This window comes from Marmota monax, unplaced genomic scaffold (genome assembly GCF_021218885.2).
Source record: "Marmota monax isolate L192 unplaced genomic scaffold, Marmota_monax_Labrador192_F-V1.1 WCK01_AAM20220418_F8-fsc00503, whole genome shotgun sequence".
NCBI lineage: Eukaryota > Metazoa > Chordata > Mammalia > Rodentia > Sciuridae > Marmota > Marmota monax.
In genome coordinates, this window is record NW_026693958.1 from 308791 (window position 1) to 332253 (window position 23463).

Consider the following 23463-nt stretch of genomic DNA (forward strand, 5'->3'; position numbering starts at 1 on the left):
TTTGCTCAGAGTGAATGGAATTATTTTTTGGGTTTTGCTGAGTTGTTCGAGTCCCTACACATTGTGGATATTAATCCCATGTTGCAGGGATAGTTTGTCCCTATTTTCCTTCCTTTTGGTATGTTGTCTCTTTGCTGTGTTGGTCATTTCCTTTGCTGTACAAATGATGTTTTAGTTTATGTCATCTCATGTGTCAATTTTTTCCTTGTTTTGCCTGTGCTTTGGAGATCATACCCAAAAAACATTCACCCAGATCAATGTCCTGATCATGTCTTTATGTTTTCTTACATTACTTTAATAATGAGGGGTCTTTAAGATATTAATGAGTTTTCACTTGATGTTGATATATGGTGAATGATCAGAATTTGTTGTTTGTTTGTTTTTTAATTTGTTTCTGCATATGGATATCTGGTGACCTCAGCACCGTGTATTAAGGAGGATTTACTTTCTCTAATGTAAGTTCTTTTTCTTTTTCTTTTTCTGTTTTGTTTTTGTTGTTGCAAAAAGTCAGTCAGCTGTAAATACTTGGACTTATGTTTGTGTTCTCTGTGGTGCTCTTTATGTGTATATTCTCATTCCAGTAGTATTCTGTACGTTTCTGGTACAATTTGGCCATGGAGCCATGTATCTGATCCTGAGCTTTACTTTGCTGAGAAGTTTGTATTACTGAAACAATCTTGGTAATTACAATTGCTCTCTCAGGTTTTCTACATATACATGGTTCAGTTTGCATAGTTGTATGTGTCCAGAAATTTATCCATTTGTTATGGGTTTCCTAATTTGTCGGTGCATAGATAGGTGTTCATCACATTTCTGAATGATCCCATATTTTTCATGTAGAATAAATATTTTTTCAGAGTTCAATATTAAGAAATAATAAACATTTGAGGAGACAGATATATTTAACCTGGTATTTAAACATTACACAATATATACATGGTACCCTCATTTATCTACATTTTTTTTTCATTATTATATATAAGTTAAAGTAAATTAATTTGAATCAAATAACTATGATGTGGAATGGAGGAGGGTTGATTTTTTTTTGTTTGTTTTGTTTTGAATAAAGGACATATAGCTTCATGGCCTTCAACAGATAATAAATGCAAAGAGGGTGAGATGCCTCACATTTATTCTCTCTCCCCAGCCCTTGGTAGAAACACCCAAGTCTAAAGATATTTTTCTAATTACATGCTTTTTCTAGTATCAAATGGAGAGGAAAATAGGTTATTTGTCTTTCCCTGAGTTCAATGCAGAATATAATTCTGAAAATTCATTTGTATTTTCAAGACTGAAGATGGAGAATCAGGCTTCTGGTTCCCCATGGAACACTGATCTTTCCCAGAAGAATCTGATTGCAGTAGGACATTTGTCAGTGTCTGGAGAGAGTTTGGTTCCCACAACAGGGAATAAGGGTTACTGATGCCTTGGTGCAATGCTGCTCAGATCCTTAGTATGCATTTCTATTCCCTCCCTCTACACTACCTAACTCAGCACACAATGCATTATCTGAATTGATTTCAAGGTCACTATCCAAAAAGTGAATAATATAAAGGTTCAAATTTAAAATTTCTCCTTGTATTTAATTTTTTATTCTCATAATATATTTGTATGCATTTATGAAATGCAATGTGAGACGTTTATTCATGTGCATATTGCATGAAGATCGACCCAATCTAATTTTCATCTCCATCATCTTTTATCATTTCTTTATAGAGAGCGCATTTGAAAACATTCTTTTCTAACTATTTGGAGATATACAGTATTTAGGTTTAATTATAGTCACTCTTCTGTGCCATAGAGTGCTGAAACTTCTTCCTCCTTCAAAGATTAAAGCTCCTCTTTCCCTGAACTCCCCAGCCAATGGTAACTGCTATTCTATTCTTTGTGTGTGTGTGTGTGTGTGTTAAACTCAGGGGCACTCAACCATTGAGCCATATCCCCAGAATTATTTTGTATTTTATTTAGAGATATGATCTCTCTGAGTTGCTTAGCACCTTATTTTTGCTGAGGCTGGCCTTGAACTTGTGATTCTCCTGCCTCAGCCTCCCAAACTGCTGGGATTACAGGCATGCACCACCGCATCCTGCTGCTATTCTTTTCTTAACTGGCATGAAATCAACTGCTTAATATTCTACACATGAATGAGATTATGAAGATTTTGTTTCACTGTGCCTCCCATATTTCACTTAACAAAAGTCCTGCAGGTCTATCTCTGTTGCAAATGACAGTGTTACATGAATTACAGTTAAGCCTTATAATGTTATACCTTATTATTAAAACATTGAATTGGCGAAGTTTTATTAAAACAGATGAATGGATCAAGAAAATGTGGTATGTATACACAATAAAGTTCTACTTAGCCATAAAGAAAGTGAAATCACATCATTTGCTGATAAAGGGATAGAACTGGAGCATTATGATCAGTTGAATAATTTAGACTCAGAAATGAAAGCTCAAGTGGATTCTTTCCTATGTTGAAGCTAGAGACAAAAAGGGTTTTTAAAATTGGAGAATTCATGAAAATAGAAGGAGAACAGTAGAGCAGAGAACGTTTAGGGAGGAGGATTGGAGGTAGGTAGGTACTTGGGAACTCAATCAACAAAACTCTGCTGTTTGCATATGTGATTATATTATAGTAAATTCCATTTTTATATATAAATACAAGGCAACAATTAAAAAAATAAGCTGGGTTATTATGTATGTGAAAATTCGCTAAAAGTAATAAAAAATAAATGATCAAATAAAGTGAAATATCATATTTTTAATAGGAAAGCCATTATGCTTGAAAAATCTTTGTGGCAGCTTTCCCAGATTTGAGAAAGCCAGTGACTATAAAGATTGCATTCCAAGGCCATATAAAACCACTGGGTAGAAATAGCAAACATCTATTGGATGTGTCAACTGGATAATTTAATGCAGATCTGATCTGGACATGGCAGCTGTTGGCTTGGTTTGTTTATTGATATATAATATTCAATATTCAAAACATTCCTTATTACATTTAAAATGTGTATGCTCATAAGGTTATTATTATTTATTTCATGTATGTGGTATTGAGGTTTGAAACCAGAATCTGCACAAGCTGGGAAAATTCTCTAACACTGAGCTACGTCCCCAGCCATTTTAAAATATCATTTTGAAATGGGACCCTACTAATTTGCCCAGACTAGCCTAGAAATTCTGATCCTCTTGCTGCTATCTCCTAAGTAGCTGGGATTTCAATTCTATAGCATTGTGCCCAGGTCACAGGATTATTTGTTACCTTGTCTAGTACTGTACATGGAACAAATATTTTTCATATTGATAAAGCATTTAAAATAATATCACAATAACAAATAACTCTATTAAACCCACATAAAAGTATCCCCAGGTTTTTTCTCCTTTAATATATGGAAATTTATTTTTTGCTTTTTATTGATGAATATTTGGAATTTTACTGGGACACATATAGTAAAGAGAAGGAAAAGGCAGAGCAAGTTATTCAAATAAAAGTAGTGATTAACACCAGAGTTTTCATATTTTAAGTAATTATATTAATTATGATGATGCATTTTTTAAAATTTTATTTTGAATAAGATTATACAGATAGCTTGGAACACTTAAAAGGAGATAAATGAAATTTTTGTTGAGAAGAATTCAGAGTTTATGTTCATGATTAGAACAAAAGTTTCTGTAAAATTGAGAATATGTGATATATTTCAAGACAGAATATCAGCTTGAAGTACATGTTTCAGAGGAACCCATCAACCTAGTCTCTTATAATTTAATGTAAGAGATTTTCTAAGGTCCAGTCTATCACTCCTGAGCCTCTGGTGGGGTCTATCGTAGATTATCACACTACCATGAAGAGCTACTTTAGAAATATTTCAAGACACACAGCATCTTTTTTTTTCAAATTTCTATTCATACCAAGGAAATTGTTCACACTGCACAATGCACATAGACACATAGTTGCACATACACAAATATGTCATATTAGCTCAATAAAATATTTATTAGAAGTTTGACTTAACTCCTGTATTTAATGTATATACTGTCTGTCTTTGTCTTTAAACAAGTTCACACAATATATATTCTACAAAAAAAAAATCTCTTTCATGTTCCTCGGTGCATTAAAACAATCATTTCTCTGAAATTCCCTATGATAGGGAATTCAATAAGTGGCCAATTCATAAATTTTCTGATTTATGAATTGACCACTTATTGAATAAGATAATTGAGAACTTAGATTTTGTCAGATATCTTATAAGAAAATGGATACAGTAGTGATATTTATTAAGCTACAAACAGTATTCATATGATATGTATGTTTTTTCTTTAATCTTCACAATATGATTATAAGTAATCTCATATTATTCGAATTTTGTAGGTAAAACAAGGAAAATTAGAAAGATTACTAATGTTTTCCAGCAAGAAAAAGAGCCAACTTTATTCTCTTGAAAGCAAAATCAATTTATATTATATTGTAAAATATTAACTATATTAATTTAATGTTTCCTTTAAAATCAAAGGAAAAGAACAAAATTTATATTTCAGGAACAAATTCCATGGTGATATGATGCTCAAAAAGAAGAGACTTTACTGCCCAATACTTTGCTGACGGTATCCTTGACATCCTTATTTCTCAGACTGTAGATCAGGGGGTTCAACATGGGGATCACCACTGTGTAAAACACAGAGGCCACTTTGACCGTGTGCCTGGAATTCTTGGAGTTGGGCACACAGTAGAGGAACAGGATGGTGCCATGGAAGACGGAGATGGCGGTCAGGTGAGAGGCACAGGTGGAGAAGGCCTTGTGCCGCCCACTGGCTGATCGCATCCTGAGGATGGTAACAACTATGAACATGTAAGATGTGAGGATGATGAACAGTGTGCTGACTTCATTAAATGTGGCAAAAATGAAGAGCAGCAAATAGTTGGTGTGGGGATCTGAGCATGAGAGGGAGAGCAGGGAGGAGAACTCACAGAAGAAGTGGTCAATGGTGTTGGAGCCATGGAAGGACAGATGTAGAGCAGAGCATGTTAGTATCAGGGAACAGGCCAACCCCCATGCATAGGATCCAGTCACCAGCACAGCACAGAGTTTCTGGGACATGGCCACTGTGTAGAGCAGAGGGTTGCAGATGGCCACAAAGCGGTCATAGGCCATCACTGCTAGCAGAAAGGACTCAGTTACCACAAAGGTACAAAAGAAAAAAAATTGAACCACACATCCTGAAAAGGAGATGCTTCTGTCTTTTGCAACTAGGTTCACCAGCATATTTGGAGCAACAGTGGAGGAATAGCAGAAATCCACAAAAGAGAGGTGGCTGAGGAAAAAGTACATGGGGGTGTGAAGTTTGGGATTAATTTTGATTATGGCAATCATCCCAACATTCCCTACCACTGTGACACTGTAGATAGCCAGGAAAACCAAGAAGAGGGGGACCTGCAGTTCTGGATAATCTGAGAAGCCCAAGAGGGTGAATGTGGCCCCACTCTTATTTCTGTCTTTCAGAACCATGTTTCTTTTGTTTGGAATCTGAGTTAATCCTGAAAACAAAAATATTAGGGAGAGTGAGGACCAACGCAGTGTGTTTTACTGCCCTTTCGAAGTTTATAAATTACCATTTTCAGAATCTGCACATTTATTTATATGTGGTAGACAACATACCTACAATTTAAAAATACAAACCCCTTTTTAACATTAGAAACATACAATTATTGAATTAAATTATGAATTTTCAAATATAATTTTGATACAAAATGTGAAAAATTTAGATCAACATAGTAATGACTATTTAACAAGTCTTCACATAAGTCATTCAACTGTCATTGAAAATTGTAAATTCATACAAGTTAAATCTAATTAACAAATTATAGCTGATGATCTCAGCCCTTTAACCATAAAAAATCAGAATTTTCCAAATAAATTAATTTTTGTAAGTGTTCATTGACAGCCTTACATGCAAATTCTTAACCTTGTGCATTTGTTTTTAATGTCACACATCACTTAAATCTTCCTCTCTGACCCAATATCCGTGATATCAACATAAATCTAAATCCCTTTTTTAGTAGGTGTGCTCTTTGACTTAAGGAGTAATTACCAATCTTTGCTCAATGACTGAAGAAAATAAAAATAACTAGAAGAGTTTATGGAAGTATTTTAGTTTATGTTCTTATTCTAGAGCCAAAGAAACCTTGAGTTGCCCAATGACATGCAGACTAAGAACCCTCTACACTTCTATGACTGAAGCCCAGATCCTCAGGCTTCTAGTGATGTATCCATTTCTCCACTATAGGTCTCTGGTCCTGATTCTTGATTTTGATGTTAGCATGTATCTTGTATTAATAATCACATTTTCAAATAGTGAGAAAACTGAAGATTTCAATTCTCTGGTAAATAATTCTGTAGCAAGCTATCCTATATGCCACAGAAATAAACTAGAAAGCAGTATCAAGATGAAACACATTAGAAGGGGAAATAGATACTTTTCTCAGCCAGGAATAAGTATCATAAAACTCTGACATAGAAACATCCCTTTCCTGAAGATCATGCTCTGTGTTGTCTATTTTTCTCTCTTTAAGATAACCATTATTTTAATTCTGTGCCTATGTTACCTGTGAAAGAGATTAAGTAACAATTTTAAGTATTACTGTACCATGAAGACATTCTGGGAAGCCTGCGATGGATAATAAAAAAAACATAATTCTGTTATTGCTGGCCAAATCTTCTCATATCTATCCATGCCAGCTACCTTACTCTGTTATTTCTAGAAAACTTATCTTTAGTCACACAATCTAAGAAATAGTTTTCATATAGCCCAACAATAAAGATGTATGATCATATGCAAGACTGAGACATTCAATGACCATATTTGTTCCTGTGCTCATGAAATTATTTATTAAAGACAACTTCAAAAACTCATTCCATAAGCCAGACATTCTAATTATCACATATTTTTACCACATTTTATTTATCTAAAGAATTTTAAATTTTATATAAAACTATTCTTATATTTAATGCAATGACTCTATTATCACACATTATCTTATTAAATCCCTGGTAAAAATATTTATATTAAATTTTAGTCCAGGAAATAATGATAGCTGACCTCTTCTTTCCACTATTTTTTTTACCAATTTTTGTTGTTACTTTTGCTATCAGTGGTTATATTCTTGTGACCTTAATCAAATGGGGCTCTTTATTTTTTAATAGTCTATTCAATGTCTATTTCATTTTACTTAAACATTCTATCTTGAGAACTCCTTCAAAAATTTGCAAAAATGAGAGTGCATAATACCAAATCTTTGAAGCAAGTGTACACTCACTGTTCCTGGATCATTTACATCTATTTCTCAAGAAATTTCTGGTTTTAAGAGGGTCAGTTTCCCATATTGAAATTTAAGTTTATCTATCTTTTGAATTTGAAAACAAACCTGCTAATGGCGAAGGCAGGAGCTCTCCTAGTTAGGGCAATGAGATTATTCTTATATCTATCATTAGTCTTGGAGATAAGAACCCTAGAGACTATCGATTGCTTCATTCTCTTGAGGTGGGATAAACAATTAAAATTAATCACCTCAACTTAAGGTAATTTTACCATCTGAGAAAATTTAGAGAAAATATATAGCAGCATCAGGAGCATTTCATATATAATATATATCAAATTCACCTTTCCCATACCTTGATCACTGTCATATGCCCCATAAATTTCATAAATTTTATGTTCCACATATATTTCATAAATTTTATTTATAAATACATATATATTTATGAATCATCATTATCAAATTGATTTGCTAATATTTCCCAGGCATAATGCTCTTCTACCATATTAAAGAATTTGTTCATATTGGAAAAATGTGACTATCCAGCTGTTCAGGTTGTAATCACAAGATTTACAAAGGTCAACATTCAAATGGTTAAATGATCAAGTCACTGTTAAGTCTTGACCCTATTTACTATTCCTTTCCTAGTTTACATGTCGGCCAGGTTGGGGGGGTTCCCTGAGAAAGTCATGTGTAAGACATAAAACTTTTCAAAGGTGGAATGATTACATATTGAGAGGTGTGAAACAGATGTTGGATTAATCCACTGATATCAATTATCTGGGCAGTAAGTGTAGACAGGATGTCTAGAGGAAGGTGTGAGATGTTCCCTGGGGGTTTATATATTGTCTTTAGTGAATAGAATTCTCTGCTTCCTTGGTGTCTTCTCCTGTGCTCCCTTCCCTCCATCATGCCCTATACCATTCTGTTCTACCTTACCTCCAGCCCTCAGCTGCAGAGTGGGCCACCCATGGACCTAACTTCTGAAACCACGAACCTAATAAACTTTTCCTCCTGTAAGTTGTCCTTGTCAGATCACAGTGAGTACAAACTAACTAATACACCAGCTGTGCATGCAGATACTCTGACTTCCTCATTGTTTCTTAAAAGAAGACCACACTCCTTAATTGTTGGCTTTTACATTCCCTCTGTAATTCTTTCCTTTAAATTACGCTGTCTTTTTAGTGAAATCTTATATGAACACACTACTATACTGAAGGGATTACTCTATTCCCCAATATATATTCTTAAATTCTTTTGTAATGCATTGTAATATATAGTTTGTTTACCTTTGCTAAAATAAATTTTCTGGAAAGTGAGAAATTCACTTGAAGTTCACTGATATGTTATAAGTTGCTAAACTAATAGCTAGCAACAATTGTATGATGAACAATTATTGAATAATAAATATGGCCTTCTATGCAACTGGAATGGAGCCAAACCTACCAGAACTGTGGGAAAGTTAGGGAACAGAGAGAAGAAATTCTGAATATTTTTACATTAAATGATAATTTAAAGTAAATATATACAATTATAATTTACCTTTGAAATAATATTTTTAAATGGGGAGTCAAAAAAGTCTTCCGTACCTATACTTATATCTCTATTCAAGTTTATTACAATAGAAACATTGTATCTTCAAAATAATATGTACGATTTATGGTTTTTATTAAAGTTGAACCTGCAGTATAAAACAGGCATGTTTACTGAACTTAAGTTTCATGTGTAGAATTGAACCATCTTAAGTTTAGGAACCATGTGGTCAGAATAGAGACATTTTTAAAACCCCCTAACAAGTATCCAATCACAACTGTAGCCCTTTTTCTTGCCTGCCCCAAGTTTAAGTTAGCTAATCCTGTAGATTCTATCCTGGAACTCTTCCTGTGTTGAACAAGGAGTGATGGATAGTACCTCTTTAGGGATTAATATCGATGTGGCTAAGTGGTTAAGTGCCTCTGGGTTAAATACCTGGTATCAAAAAAGTAAAAAAGAAAGAAAATGAAAAAGAAAAAAGGACTGAATCAATGAAAAAGTTTATGAAAAAGTGTAATCATTCATAATAATAAACCTTTGATTTAAACACTCATGTCAAGCGGCTGGGTTGTAGGTTGGGGGTAAGTATGTGCAAGGACAGGATTTCATACTCCACACCAAAAATAAATCAAATGAACAAAAATTACTCATGTCAAAATTGAACATAACAATAATAAAAATATATTCTCAATAATACTCAAAACTCAAACCATTATTTAAATTCTTCCATTTGTCCCAAATATGTATTTTTCCATTGAGGTTAAATCAAGTTAAATTTGATTGTTACCATTATGTTTCCTTTATCATATCACCAATCTGTGTGCAAGGAAAAAAATGTGTGTGTGTGTGTGTGTGTGTGTGTTTGGAAGTTTGGGGGGTTGGAAATTGAACCATTTGTGGAACATTTTGTTTTCTGTATTTAACTGACTGCTTCATTTGATGTCAATTAGTTGTTCCTGCCGCAATTCTTTTAAAGGGATATTCAGATGAAATATCATTACTGGTTCAGATTCACTCTTAGTTTCTTTTCAGCAAGAACTCTGGCAGTGGGTTCTCAGCACTTCCAGGTACAGCCCACTGGGAACCACCTGTTAACTGGCTCTTTGGCTTGAAGCAATAATGCTCATCCATGTGTTTAGTTAGTGTCAAGTCAATTAATTCATTTTAAAATTACCCTCCAACAACATTTGCCTCATAATTTCAATACCAAGTGAAATTATCACCATAATCCTCCCCACCCAAATTAACAGTTCTAGAATTGTGATTTTCTAATTTCATGTTTTTTTAACAACTTTCAAAGTAATGAATTGCTATCCCAGTAACTTTCATGGTAACCAAATGATTTATTTATTGTATTTTAAATATTGAGATTTAAAATTATTTGGTACCTTTAAATCAATTGTGGTCAATATAAGTTTGCATTAAGTATTTCTCACCATGAACCAGTAGAACTCATTTCAAATCATCTTCTATGTCTCTTTGAGATTATCTGAAGAGATTTTATAGCATTCTTACTTTCCAGACAAGTAAATCATCCAAGGTCCATTTCATATATTCTTTATCTAGACTTAAATTCTGTTATTTATCCAACAAGCTCTATTTCTGGACAGGACAAGTTTCTTTTTAGAGGAAAATTGTAGAATAAGGATGTTGAGTGTTATTGGTTTGTAGTTTTTTAATGATCCTTGTTTTTAAGAGAAAAAAACAATATTTCAAACTGAACCCCTACTTCAAATTAAGATTTTCACTTAAAACTATTTATTTGTTGTTATTTATTTTATTGTTTTAGTTCATATTTTCCTAAGTTTATTGGTCTTTGTTTAATATTTTCTCTACTTGTAAACTTCTGATTTTACTATATAAACTTTTCTAAAACAGTTTTTTATTTAATATGTTTTAGCAGTACATCATAGTAATTTGTAGAAACATTTCTCTTTTATTCAGTTAGAGACTTCCTAATTACAATAAATTATTAAGAATTAGTTTACATTGGTATATATGTTAGACATATATTTTTTTCATCATATATATTCGAAAACCTTCATATTGAATTTCATCCTGTGTTTTACTGTGATAAATAACACCTGTGAACATGTGTGTGTGTGTGTGTGTGTGTGTATTTTTTTTGCCATTTTATCTTTGGGATAGATTCCTAGAACTGTAACTGCTTAAGAGACGGCTAAGTGCATATGAAATGTAGCTCATACTTCAAATTGCCTATGACAGGTTCTGTAGCTTGTAACCTTCTGCCCAGATATATAAAATAGTCTGTTTCCCTACCACTGAACTCATATAATTTCTGCTATTCTGATGGGTGGGAAATGATAATGTTTACATTTGTGTTTCTATTGTTATGAGTTCCCTAAAACAACTCTCCTGATGTTTAATAACTATTTCTATTTTGTATAAAGACTCTTATTAGCCTTTTCCTGTTTTTCTATAGGAATGCTCATTTTCCACTGTTGTTCCTCATATAAATAAAGAATGTCTCGGTTTTAAATTTGTCATTTTATTTTCTGCAGGTTTATACAGAATGTTTTATAATCACATAATCTAAAATTTATTTATTTGTATATTTATTTATTGATACTAGGGCTTGAACCTAGAAATGCTTTACCACTGAACCACATCACCAGACCCTTTTAAAAAATTTGTATTTTGAGACAAGTCCTCACTAAGTTGCTTAGGGCTGTGCTAAGTTGTTGAGGTTGGCCTCAAACTTGTTATTCTCCTGTCTCAGCCTCCCAAGCTGCTGGGAATACAAGCCTGCACTACCATGTTCAGCTCCACTCAAGGGCTGAGCACAAGTGAATCAGAGCACACACTAATGCTAACAGGCAACAGCCAGAAACCAGATCTGCGCAGAGCTCTGGCACATTATGACCATGTACAGCAGAGGGTTGCAGATGGCCACAAAAAGTCATAGACCATCATGGCCAACAGGAGGCCCTCTGTAATCACACAAGTGCAAAACAAATAGAATTGTACCATGAATGCTGGAAAGTAGATGGCTTTGACCTTGGTTAAGATGTTGGCCAGCATTTTGGGTACTGTGATTGAGGAGCAGCAGAAGTCCACAAAGGACAAGTGACTGAGGAAGAAGTACATGGGAGTGTGCAGTTGAGGGCTGACCTAGATCAAGGTAACCATGCCTACGTTGACCAAAACCATCACTCCATAGGTGAGAAGGAACACCAGGAAGAGAAGGACTCTCAGCTCAGGGACATCAGACAATTCCAGGAGCATGAACTGGTGAGATAGGCTTCTTTGTGCTTATTTACCCATAAGTGTTTATGTTTTCTTGATGCATTTTAGATGGGAAAGTACTTATTATATTCCATATTTTTTTTTGTTAAACAATTAGCTTAGTGTTTTAGTTTAATAGAGTGTCTAATGTTGGCTATGATTCAGGTAATTAGTACTCTTGAGAACAGCCTTTCTATATTATGAGTTTTCCATCTTCAAAAAATCTATTTGCTGACTAATTTGCTTCTCTGAATCTATCTCAACAACTCATCAAAGATGTGCAAAGGATATGATTCAGAAAAATAACCAATGAACATTGCAACATTATTTATGATATGAAAATTTTAGTAGTGAAATATGAGAGGAAATGTATATATCAGAGAAAATTTTAATGACATGAGAATTGACCATGAAAAAACTGAGACTTAGTGAACAATAAAACTGAGAGACTTATCCTGTATTATGTATATGTAATAATATGGTTTTCTTTCTCTAAGTGACCAGGAAAAATGAGTAGTCTTTCTCTAAGTTCAAAGTAATACATATTTTTGAAAATGTTTTCCTGTTTTTAAGTCTTTCAAAAAAATAAATAAATCAATCGGGTGATTGTTTTCTCATTAAGCACTGCTTCTATACCAGGAATGAATGTGACCACTATGTGATATTTGTAGTACTTTTGTTGTCACTATGGTTAGTGGGGTGTGCTTCTGCCATCTACTAAGGATGCTGTTAAACACCATCCAATGCACATGGCCAACCCTCTCTATCACCCCACACATGCAACACAGCCAAACACTACCAGATTGATACAGTCAGTTGTTCCACACAGTTGAGGAACCTGCTTTCAAGGGACATTTTAAAGTGCTTTGTGCAGAGCTAAAGTAATTCTTCCCTTTTCTACTTCAGAGACGGTTCACATGTCTGTGGTCCTCCATGGAAATTTTCGTGGGCATCTCATTGCCACTCTCAGCAATGTGGTGACTGTCAGGAGACTCTCCATGCAGGCTTGACCAGGTTTCACGGATGGAGTTGTGAGAGAGATAAAAAGGAAGGATGGAAAAAGGCATTTATTCCCACGTTGATGTTCATTTTCTTTCACACTAGCAATTTCTTATGAGATATGCAGTTCTACAGATTAAATTGTCCCCCTTTCCCATTGAGAATGTCATTTACTACAGAAGGAGAAGTATATTTTCTTAAAGAGGTGCTTAATGTGATACTGTCAGTTACCAGTGATGAGTTCTGCTTCCTCACATACTGAAGTATAACATTAGAGAAGCACACAAAGGCAAGCATGTAAAGAAGGGCTTATTTAAAAAGGGGTAACATAGGCTTCTCCTGGGAGGGAGAGGGGGTCCATAGCTGGTATCCTGGTATCCCAAGAAGCAAGGCATTCTGCCTTTTTTTATATGTCCTAGGCTTTGTTTGTTCTCCTGTTCTCTTCTCCTTATCTCTCTCCTGGTGTACTGGGCCCAGGAGATGCTTGGAGGGAAGGCCAAAAGGTGAGAAGCAGATGGGCCAGAGGGTCTAAAGTGGTATTATCTGGGCAGGAAGGGGGCAAAATTAACAACTCCCTATAGGGAAAACAATCCCTGGGACAGGTTATTTTAGAAACAGGTTGGAGCAGGGGCAGGCTATCTTGATAAGGGTGGAGGAAGGGCTCTGAAGACATTAGCATTTCAATCCCTCTCCAACTTCCCGGACTCACTAAAATTGGCCTCCTTGATCTGACCTGACTCAATTTACCTGTTTATACTGACTATCCATCTAATTCTGGCTCCATTCCCCCTCTAATTTTAGGAAACCCTTACTGCTGTAAGGACAAGGGGAGACAACCTCTCTGGCTGCTTAGAGCTGAGAGGAGGCTACATTTGGTGGGGCAAGCAGCTTTGGAGGTCCCTTTTAGAAGTTGGGTCAGATCAGTAAAAGACTGGTTGGGAAAGAACAGGTTGTAAAGACATCTGGGAATGGATGTTTCTGTGAGAAAGAAACAAAAACTTTTACTGAAATGAGAACAATACAAAAACAAATGTTGCAGCATCTGGAACATGTTAATAAATATCATGAAGATGACTGAAACCAATAATATCTCACCAGGATGTATAACATCTGCCAGTTTTTCCTGATAGTGATCAGGCATTCCTGCCTAAGAATCTCTCTTTTGTAGTCTCCAGTCTTACTTATTCTTGGGGGCTTGGCAGTTCTCAAAGGATTCTCTAAGAGAGGAATTATAGATTTTTTTAAAACTGTAATACTATTTCCCTCATTTACACATCATTCTTCTCTCACATATGATTACAATAGATGTCAAACAGGAAAATAAATCAAGTTTTCAGTTCCTAGAATATATTATTCATATCTATATCCCTCCAAAATAATAAGCATATATTCCAACCCTGAAAATGTTATGATGGAAAATATCATGGACTTTATGTTTGTGGATATTTCTCTGGGATCTGTGTTTCCTAAGCTTCTCAAAACAATCACTGACCTCTGTGGGACATCAAGAAAACTCTTGGAATTCAAACAATTATTTCCATACTGCTTTCCGGAGTGGTTGCACCAATTTGTAGTCCCACCAGCAGTGTATGAGAGTACCTTACTCCCTACATCCTTGCCAACATTTATTGTTAGTTGTATTCTTTAATTGTCATTCTGACTGAAGTGAGATGGAATCTCAGTGTAGTATTAATTTTCATTTCTCTAATAGCTAGAGAAATTGAAAAAATAAAAAATAAATAATATATCTCCATCCTATTTCATCTTCTGTGAAGTGCCAGACTAGTTCCTTTGCCCATTTATTTTCTGGGTTATTTTTTTTTAATTTTAATTTTCTTTAGTTCTTTATGTATCCAAGAGATTAATGCCCTATCTGAAATGTAATGTGGTAAAAATTTTTCTCTCATTCTGTAGTCTCTCTCCTCACATTCTTGATTGTTTCCTTGATAATAAAGAAGCATTTTAATTTGATATCATTCCATTTATTGATTCTTGATTGTACTTGTTATGCTTTAGGAATCTTGTTGAGGAAGATGGTTCCTAAGCTGACATAAGGCCTACTTTTTCTGCTAGTGAGCAGAGGTTTTCAGTTCTAAGGCCTAGGTCATTGATCAACTTTGAGTTGAGTTTTTTGCAGTGTGAGAGATAGGGGTTTAATTTCATTTTGTGACATATAGATTATTAGGTTTCCCAGCATCAGTTGTTGAAGAGGCTATCTTTTCTCCAGTGTATGTTCATAGTGCCTTTGCCTAGTATGAAATAACTGTATTTGTGTAGGTCTGTCTCTGTTTCTTTTATTCTGTTCCATTTCTCTTCATCTTCATGTCTGTTTTTGTGTCAATACCATGCCATTTTTGTTACTGTAGTTCTGTAGTATAATTTAATGACTGGAATTATGAGGCCTCCTGCTTCACTTTTCTTGCTAAGGATTCTTAGGCTATCCTATGCCTCTTATGTTTTCAAATGAATTTCATGACTGTCATTTCTATTTTTATGAAGTATGTCACAAGAACCTTATTTTAGGAATTGCACTAAATCTGTATAGTGCTTTTGGTAACATGGCCATTTTGACAATATTATTTCTGCCTATCCAAGAACATGGGAGATCTTTTCATCTTCTAAGGTCTTCTTCAATTTCTTTCTTTAGCATTCTGTAGTTTCATTCTAGAGTCTTTTCATCATTTTGTTAGATTGAACACATACCATAAGTATGTCTGCTTTATGCTTAACAGCTCCTTCCTGTACATTATACAGTCTGAAGACACATCATTCTCCACAGAAAGAATGGGGACCATGAAACTCCATTAGTGAGAATAATGACACACATTTATTGAGCAATCCCTATATGCAAGGTACTTTTCTAAATCCAACTATTATCATATTTCTTCTTTATAAAATAAATGATATCAGTGATTTTATGCCCCTTACAAATGAAGTGACTGAGGAACAGACAGGCATAATTTGCCCACTGTCATACAGAGAATCCTTGGTTGAAATGCATCACATGCTACTTTCAGTTTGTACTACCACATAACTGTGGGGCAAGCAGAGTTACAAGGGCTCAGGGAGGGCAGACTCCCTATGTAATGCCAGAGGCCATCATACTGAGATGCTTAAACATCCCTCCATGTCTGTGCCTTTCCTTACTATAGATCTTTAACATGAACATTGTTTAAACCACAGTCTGGATGCCCCTACATACCACAAACATTTAAAAGTTTCATGGAAGTAAGTAGTTAGAGATAAGCCATTCCTAAATTCTCAAAACAACTATTCATAGAGAGATAAAATTTTCTGAATCTAAATATTTTTGGGTTTCCTTTCAAAGCTATCATTCCCAGAATAACTTTTCTCCTATTCTTCAAATTCATGGACTTTCTCTTATTCATTTACATCTTCCTTGGTGAATTACTCTCCTCAAAAAACAAGACAAAAACAAACAAACAAAAATATTATTTTGAAATGAGGCCCTTCTAAGTTGCCCAGGCTGGCCTTGAACTTGTGATCCTTTTGTTGCACTCTCCCAAGTAGCTGGGACTACAAGAAAATAGCATTGTGCCCAGGTCACAGGATTATATGATTCCTTATCTAATAGTGGACATGAAATAAACATTTTTAGTATTTATGAAGCATTTAAAATAATATCACAATAACAAATAATGCTCTTAAACCTTCATAAATGTATACCCCAGGTATTTTTTCTCACTTAAATATGTTAAAAAATGTATTTTTTCATTGTATTGATGAATATTTGGAATTTTATCTGGACACATTTAGTAAAGAGAAGGAAAAGGCAGAGCAAGTTATTCAAATAAAAATAGTTAACACCAAAGTTTTCATATTTTAATTAATTATGTTAATTAGGATGATACATGGCTTTCAAATTTACTTTGAAGAAGATTATATAAATAGTTAGCTTGGAACACTTGATATAAGATAAATAAAAATTTTATTGAGAGAATTAAGAGTTTATGTTTATGCTCAGGACAACAAGTTTCAGTAAAATCAAGAATATGTGTGATATCTTCCAAGATAGAATAATAGCTTAATAATAGCAGGAATAATAGCAGGAAGCCATCAACCCAGTTTCTTAGCTTAATGTAAGAAATTTTCCTTAAGGTGAAGTCTACCACTTTTGATCCTCTGGTGGATTCTGTCATAGATTATCACACTGCCATGCAGAGCTACTTTAAAAATATTTCAGGACACACAGCATCTTTCTTTCAAATTTCTATTTATACCAAAGAAATTGTTTATATTGCACAATAAACATAGACACATAGCAGCACATACACAAATGTGTCATATTAGCTCAATAAAATAAAATATCACATTCTTACCTCCTGGATTTCATGTATACACTGTTTTCTTCTGACTAAAACTACTTTTTCACTGAACTATATCTCCAAAATCCTTTCTTTCTCTTTTCCTTGGACAAGTTCACAGAATACCTATTTTAGAAAAACATCCCTTTCAAGTTTCTCAGTGCACTCCCTTCTCTGAAATTCCCTATGATAGTTAATATTTTCTGACATTTTACTTGGCCACTTATTGCATAGGTTTATTAAGAGCTCAGTTTATGTCAAATATCTGATAAAATAGATAAAGTAGTAATATTTACTAAGCAGAACAATATCCCATATGATATGTAGGCTTTTTGTTAATCTTCACTATATGATTGAAAGTTACATTATTCCAATTTTGTAGATAAAACAAGGAAAATGAGAAAGATTACTGATGTTTCACAGCAACAAAAAGACATCTAAGTTTATTATCCTGAAAGCGAAATCCATTTCAATTCAGCTGCATAATATTGGCTCTATTGATTTTAATCCTATTCTTAAAACCAACCTTCAAGAACACAATTTATATATCAGGAAAAAATTCAGTGATAATATGATGCTCAAAAATAAGAGACTTTACTGCCCAATATTTTGCTGGCTGTGTCCTTGACATCCTTATTTCTCAGACTGTAGATCAGGGGGTTCAACATGGGGATCACCACTGTGTAAAACACAGAGGCCACTTTGATGGTGTACCTGGAGTTCTTGGAGTTGGGCACACAGTAGAGGAACAGGATGGTGCCATGGAAGATGGAGATGGCAGTCAGGTGAGAGGCACAGGTGGAGAAGGCCTTGCGACGCCCACTGGCTGATCGCATCTTGAGGACTGTGACAACTATGAACAAGTAAGACGTGAGGATGATGAGCAGTGTGCTGACTTCATTAAATGTGGCAGAAATAAAGAGCAGCAAAGAGGTGATGTGGGGATCTGAGCATGAGAGGGAGAACGGGGAGGAGAACTCACAGAAGAAGTGATCAATGGTGTTGGAGCCATGGAAAGACAGCTGTAGAGCAGAGCATGTTAGCATAAGGGAACAGGCCAACCCCCATGCATAGGATCCAGCCACCAGAACAGCACAGAGTTTCTGGGACATGGCCACTGTGTAGAGCAGAGGGTTGCAGATGGCCACAAAGCGGTCATAGGCCATCACTGCTAGTAGAAAAGACTCAGTTATTACAAAGGTACAAAAGAAAAAAATTTGTACCACACATCCTGAAAAGGAGATGCTTCTGTCTTTTGCAACTAGGTTCACCAGCATATTTGGAGCAACAGTGGAGGAATAGCAGAAATCCACCAAAGAGAGGTGACTGAGGAAAAAGTACATGGGCATGTGAAGTTTGGGATTGATTTTGATTATGGCAATCATCCCAATGTTCCCTACCACCGTGACACTGTAGATAGCCAGGAAAACCAAGAAGAGGGGGACCTGCAGTTCTGGATAATCTGAGAAGCCCAAGAGGGTGAATGTGGCCCCACTCTTATTTCTGTCTGTCAGAACCATGTTTCTGTTATTTGGAATCTGAGTTAATCCTGAAAACAAAAATATTAGGGAGAGTGAGGACCAACGCAGTGTGGTTCACTGCGCTTTCAAATTTTATAAATCACCACTTTCATAATCTGTGAGTTTATTTATATGTGGTAGACAATATATCTACTATTTAAAAGTATGAACCCCTTTTTAACATTAGAAACATACAATTATTGAATTAAATTATGAGTTCTGAAAGAATATTTTAAATACAATTATGAAAAATTCGGATCAACGGTAATGGCCATTTTAACAAATGTTCACCTAAAACTTTCAACCATTGTTTAAAATTGTAAATTTGTATAAGATAAATCTAAATATCAATGATAATGGATGATCTTAGTCCTTTAACCAGCAAGAAGATTGGAAGTTTTTAAATATATTAATTTTTATAAACATTCCTTGATATATTGAAACGCTAATGCTTAACCTTGTGCATTTATTTTTAATTCCACATATCACTTAAATCTTCTTTTCTGACCCAGTATCTGTGAATCAGCACAAATCTGAATTAAATTTGCAGCAAGTATGTTGTTTGACTTAAGGAGTTCTATCACAAATCTTTGCTCCATGTCTGAAAGAAAAAAATATAACTGGAACAATTTGTAAACATATTTTAATTTACTTTCCTATTCTAGAGCCAAAGAAATCTTGAGTTTTCCAATGAAATGCAGACTAAGAATGCACTACACATCTATGACTGAAGCCCAGATCCTCAGGCCTCCAGTGATATATCTACTTCTTATCTACCAGTGGCTGGTCCTGATTCTAGATTTAGATATTAGAATTTTTTATGACTAATCATGTTTACAACAAGTAAGCAAACTGGAAATTCTAATTCTATTGGAGGTAATTCTGTGATGGGCTATATGACAAAGAAATGTACTAGAAAGCACTATCAAGATGATACATATTAGAGGGGGAACTAGGTACTTTTCTCAGCCAGGATTAACTAACTATAATATAACTCTGACATAGAAATATCCCTCTACTGGGTATCATGCACTCAATCTCTCTTTTCTCTCTCTTTCTCTAACTTTAAAATACACTGTATTTTTATTCTGTGCTTATGTTACCTGTAGAAGAGTAGAATTAACAATTTTAGGTAGTACTATACCCTGAAGATGTTTCATTGCATGGAGATGAGGGTAATATAAAAGAAACATATTTCTGTTATTAGTGCCAAAAACCTCTCATATCTAACTATGCCAGCAACCTTCCCCTACTATTTCTGAAAAGTCATCTTTAGTCACGGAATCTATAGAATAGTCATCACATAGCCCATCAATAAAGATATCTGATCATATGCTGAGGCATTCAATGACCATATCTGTTCCTCTCCTTATGAATTTACTTATTAAAGACAACCTCAAAAGATAATGTACAAGCCAGACATTCTATTATCTATTTTCTTACTACCATGTTTTATTTATCTAAAGAATCTTAAATTTTATTTAAAACTATTTTACATTTAATACAATGAATGCATTATCACAAATGCTATTATGAAATCCCTGGTTAAAAAAAAAAGAAAACTTATATGAACTTACAGTCCAGGAAAAAATTATAGCTGCAATCTTCATCCCAGTATTTTTTCTCAATTGTGCTTGTTATTTCTGCTATCAGTGGTTACATTCTTCTAACTTTAATCAAATAAGGGTCTTTATTTTTTTTATAGACATTCTATTTAATGTCTATTTCATTTTATTTAAATATTCTATCTTGAGAACTCCTTCAAAATTTGCAAAAGTGAGACAATACGATTTTTTTGTTTTTGTGATACTGGTGAGGGGCTAGTTAAGATGGTCCTCTAATATGAAACTTTGTAGAAAAAGTGTACTCACTGTTCCTGGTTCTTTCACATCTATTTCTCAAGAAATCTCTAGTTTTAAGAGGGTCGGTTTCCTACATTGAATTTAAACCAATATGTCTTTTGAATTTGAAAAGAAACCTGCTGACAGCTAAGGCAGGAGCTTGCCTCGTTGGGGGCAATGCAAATATTCTTATATCTATAGTTAGTTTGGGAGATAAGAACCCTAGAGACAATCAATTGCTTAATTCTCTTGAGGTCATACACAAGCAATTAAAAATAATCACCTCAAATTGATATAATTTTAATATCTGAGAAAATTTAGAGAAAAACCTCTAGCAGCATCAGGAGCATTTTATATAACACATATTACATTCACCTTTCCCATACCTTCATTACTGTCTTTTGTCCCATAAATTTCATGCTCCATAAATTTCATTTATAGAAATACATATAAGAATCATCAATATAAAATGATTTGCTAGTATTTGCTAGGCCTAATACTTTTCTACCATATTAAATAATTTGTTCATATTGGAAAAGAGTGAATATCCAGCTCTTCAGGTTGTAATGTTTCACTGAAAGTTAAAGCAGAAAGATTTACAAAGGTCAACATTCAACTGGATAAATGATCAAGTCCCTGTTAAATCTTGGCCCTATCTGTTGTTTCTTTCCTCTGTTTGGTTCAGTTGTGGGGGGTCCCTGAAAAGGTCATTTGTGAAACTACGCCCAACTTTTCAGAGGTGAAATGATTAGATTATGAGACATGTCATTTAAATGTTGGATTAATCCACTGATATAAATTAACTGGGCAGTAAGTGTAGACAGGTAAAAAGTGGCTAGAGAAAGGTTTTCAGTGGGATGTTCCCTGGGAGTTTATATTTTGCCTTTTAGTGTGTAGAGTTCTCTGCTTACTGGGTGCCTTGTCATGAACTCCTTCCCCCAAAGTATCCTACTATCATCTTGATCTGCCTTATCTCTGGCCCTCAGCTTCAGAGTGGGCCAACCATGCACTGATCCTCTGAAACCTTTTCCTCCTGTAACTTGTCCTTGTCAGATCACAGTGAGTACAAGCTAACTATTACACTAGCTGTGCATGCAGATACTCCGACTTCCTCATTGTTTCTTAAAAGAAGACCACACTCCTTCATTGTTGGCTTTTATACTCCCTCTTACTGGAATTCTTTCCTTTTAATTTCTGCTTATATATCTTTTTTGAGAGAGAGAGAGAGAGAGAGAGAGAGAGAGAAAATTTTTTAATATTTATTTTTCAGTTTTCAGTGGACACAACATCTTTATTTTATATGGTGCCGAGGATTGAACCTAGTGCCCTGCGCATGCCTGGTGAGCACGTTATCACTTGAACCACATCCCCAGCCCAATATATATTTTTTAGTGAAATCTTATATGAACACACTACTATACTGAAGGGATTACCCTATTCCACAATATTACCATTTAAAGTGTTTAACACAGAAAAATGTATTTCTTAAATTCTTTTGTACTGCATTTTAAATATATAATTTGTTTCCCTTTGCTAAAATAAATTTTCTGGGAAAGTGAGAAATTCATTGTTGAGTTCACTGATATATTATAAGCTGCTAGACTAATAACTAGCACAAATTATACCATGAATAATTGTTGAATAATAAATATGACCTTTCATGCAACTGGGACAGAGCTAAACCTACCAAAACTGTGGGGAAGTAGAGAACAGAGAGTTCAAAAAACTTCTGAATATTACTACATTGTGATTATTTAAAGTAAATGTATACTATTATAATTTACCTATTAAAATAATATTTTAAAAGTTGGCAGTAAAAATGAAAACAAAGGTCTTCTGTAATGATATTTTTTTTAGCCAAGCTTATTGCAATAGACATATTGTATCTCTAAAATAATATATGATATTTATGTTTTCCTTTCTATTACAGTTGAACCTGAAATGTAGCACATGCATGTTTACTGTAACTTGTTTCACCTGTAGCATTGATCCTTCTTAATTTTGGGAACCATGTGGTCAGAATAAAGTCATTTTTACAATTCCCTAATATGTATCCAATCACAACTGTAGCCCTGTTTAATGCCCACCCCAGATTTTAAATTAGCTAATCCTGTAGAGTATAACCAGGGACTCTTCTTATCAGGAGCCAGGAACAATGGGTGCTATCTCTTTAGGAATGAATATTATCCTACTGCCTTCCTAGATGAACTTGTCCTTCAGATTCTCTTTGGGAGTGCACCCTTCTGCAGAAGTACAATTGTGCTTTGGCAACCCACTTCCCACCATGTGCTTTATTTTTTGTGGCACCTCAGTATTTTTAACAAATGTACAGCATGGAGAAATTATTTGCAAATGGAAACTGATATCTCAATTATTCTCCTTCAGAAAATCCTAAAGTAGCTTCTTTAGAATATTTTCATGTCCAGTCACTCAGCGTGTTTGCATACCAATTATGTCCAAGGATATGCTTTTGATATAAGAATATAAAATGAAATCTCATTAAAACATTCCTCTCCAAAGATATCTAATCTTTCTCTTGTAATAAGCCATAATAAGTAATAACCATTGAGCACACACTGTTTGAAAAGTATGCATTTCATACTCAGAATTAAAACAATTATCACTCCATGATCATTGTCTTCTGGTACAGGAATCAGGGAAAGAAGATTGAGTTCATAATGATG

General features: G+C 34.4%; 2 protein-coding genes across 2 annotated transcripts; both read right to left on the bottom strand.

The window, feature by feature from the left end:
* Nucleotides 1-4565: 4565 nt before the first annotated feature.
* LOC124106325 (olfactory receptor 5D18-like) lies at nt 4566-11140 on the bottom strand. Its single transcript, XM_046463934.1, has 2 exons — nt 11129-11140; nt 4566-5525 (listed from the first exon to the last, which is right to left on the bottom strand). Exons 1-2 carry the CDS (start codon nt 11138-11140, stop codon nt 4566-4568), a joined length of 972 nt encoding a protein of 323 aa, XP_046319890.1.
* A 6856-nt stretch (nt 11141-17996) lies between these two features.
* LOC124106318 (olfactory receptor 5D18-like) lies at nt 17997-18944 on the bottom strand. The gene has a single exon (XM_046463927.1). It carries the CDS (start codon nt 18936-18938, stop codon nt 17997-17999), a length of 942 nt encoding a protein of 313 aa, XP_046319883.1. The 5' UTR covers nt 18939-18944.
* Nucleotides 18945-23463: the final 4519 nt, after the last annotated feature.

Bases quoted from the DNA above. Each gene is read 5' to 3' on its own strand.
- LOC124106318 (XM_046463927.1), bottom strand. From the start codon at position 18,938: ATGGTTCTGACAGACAGAAATAAGAGTGGGGCCACATTCACCCTCTTG.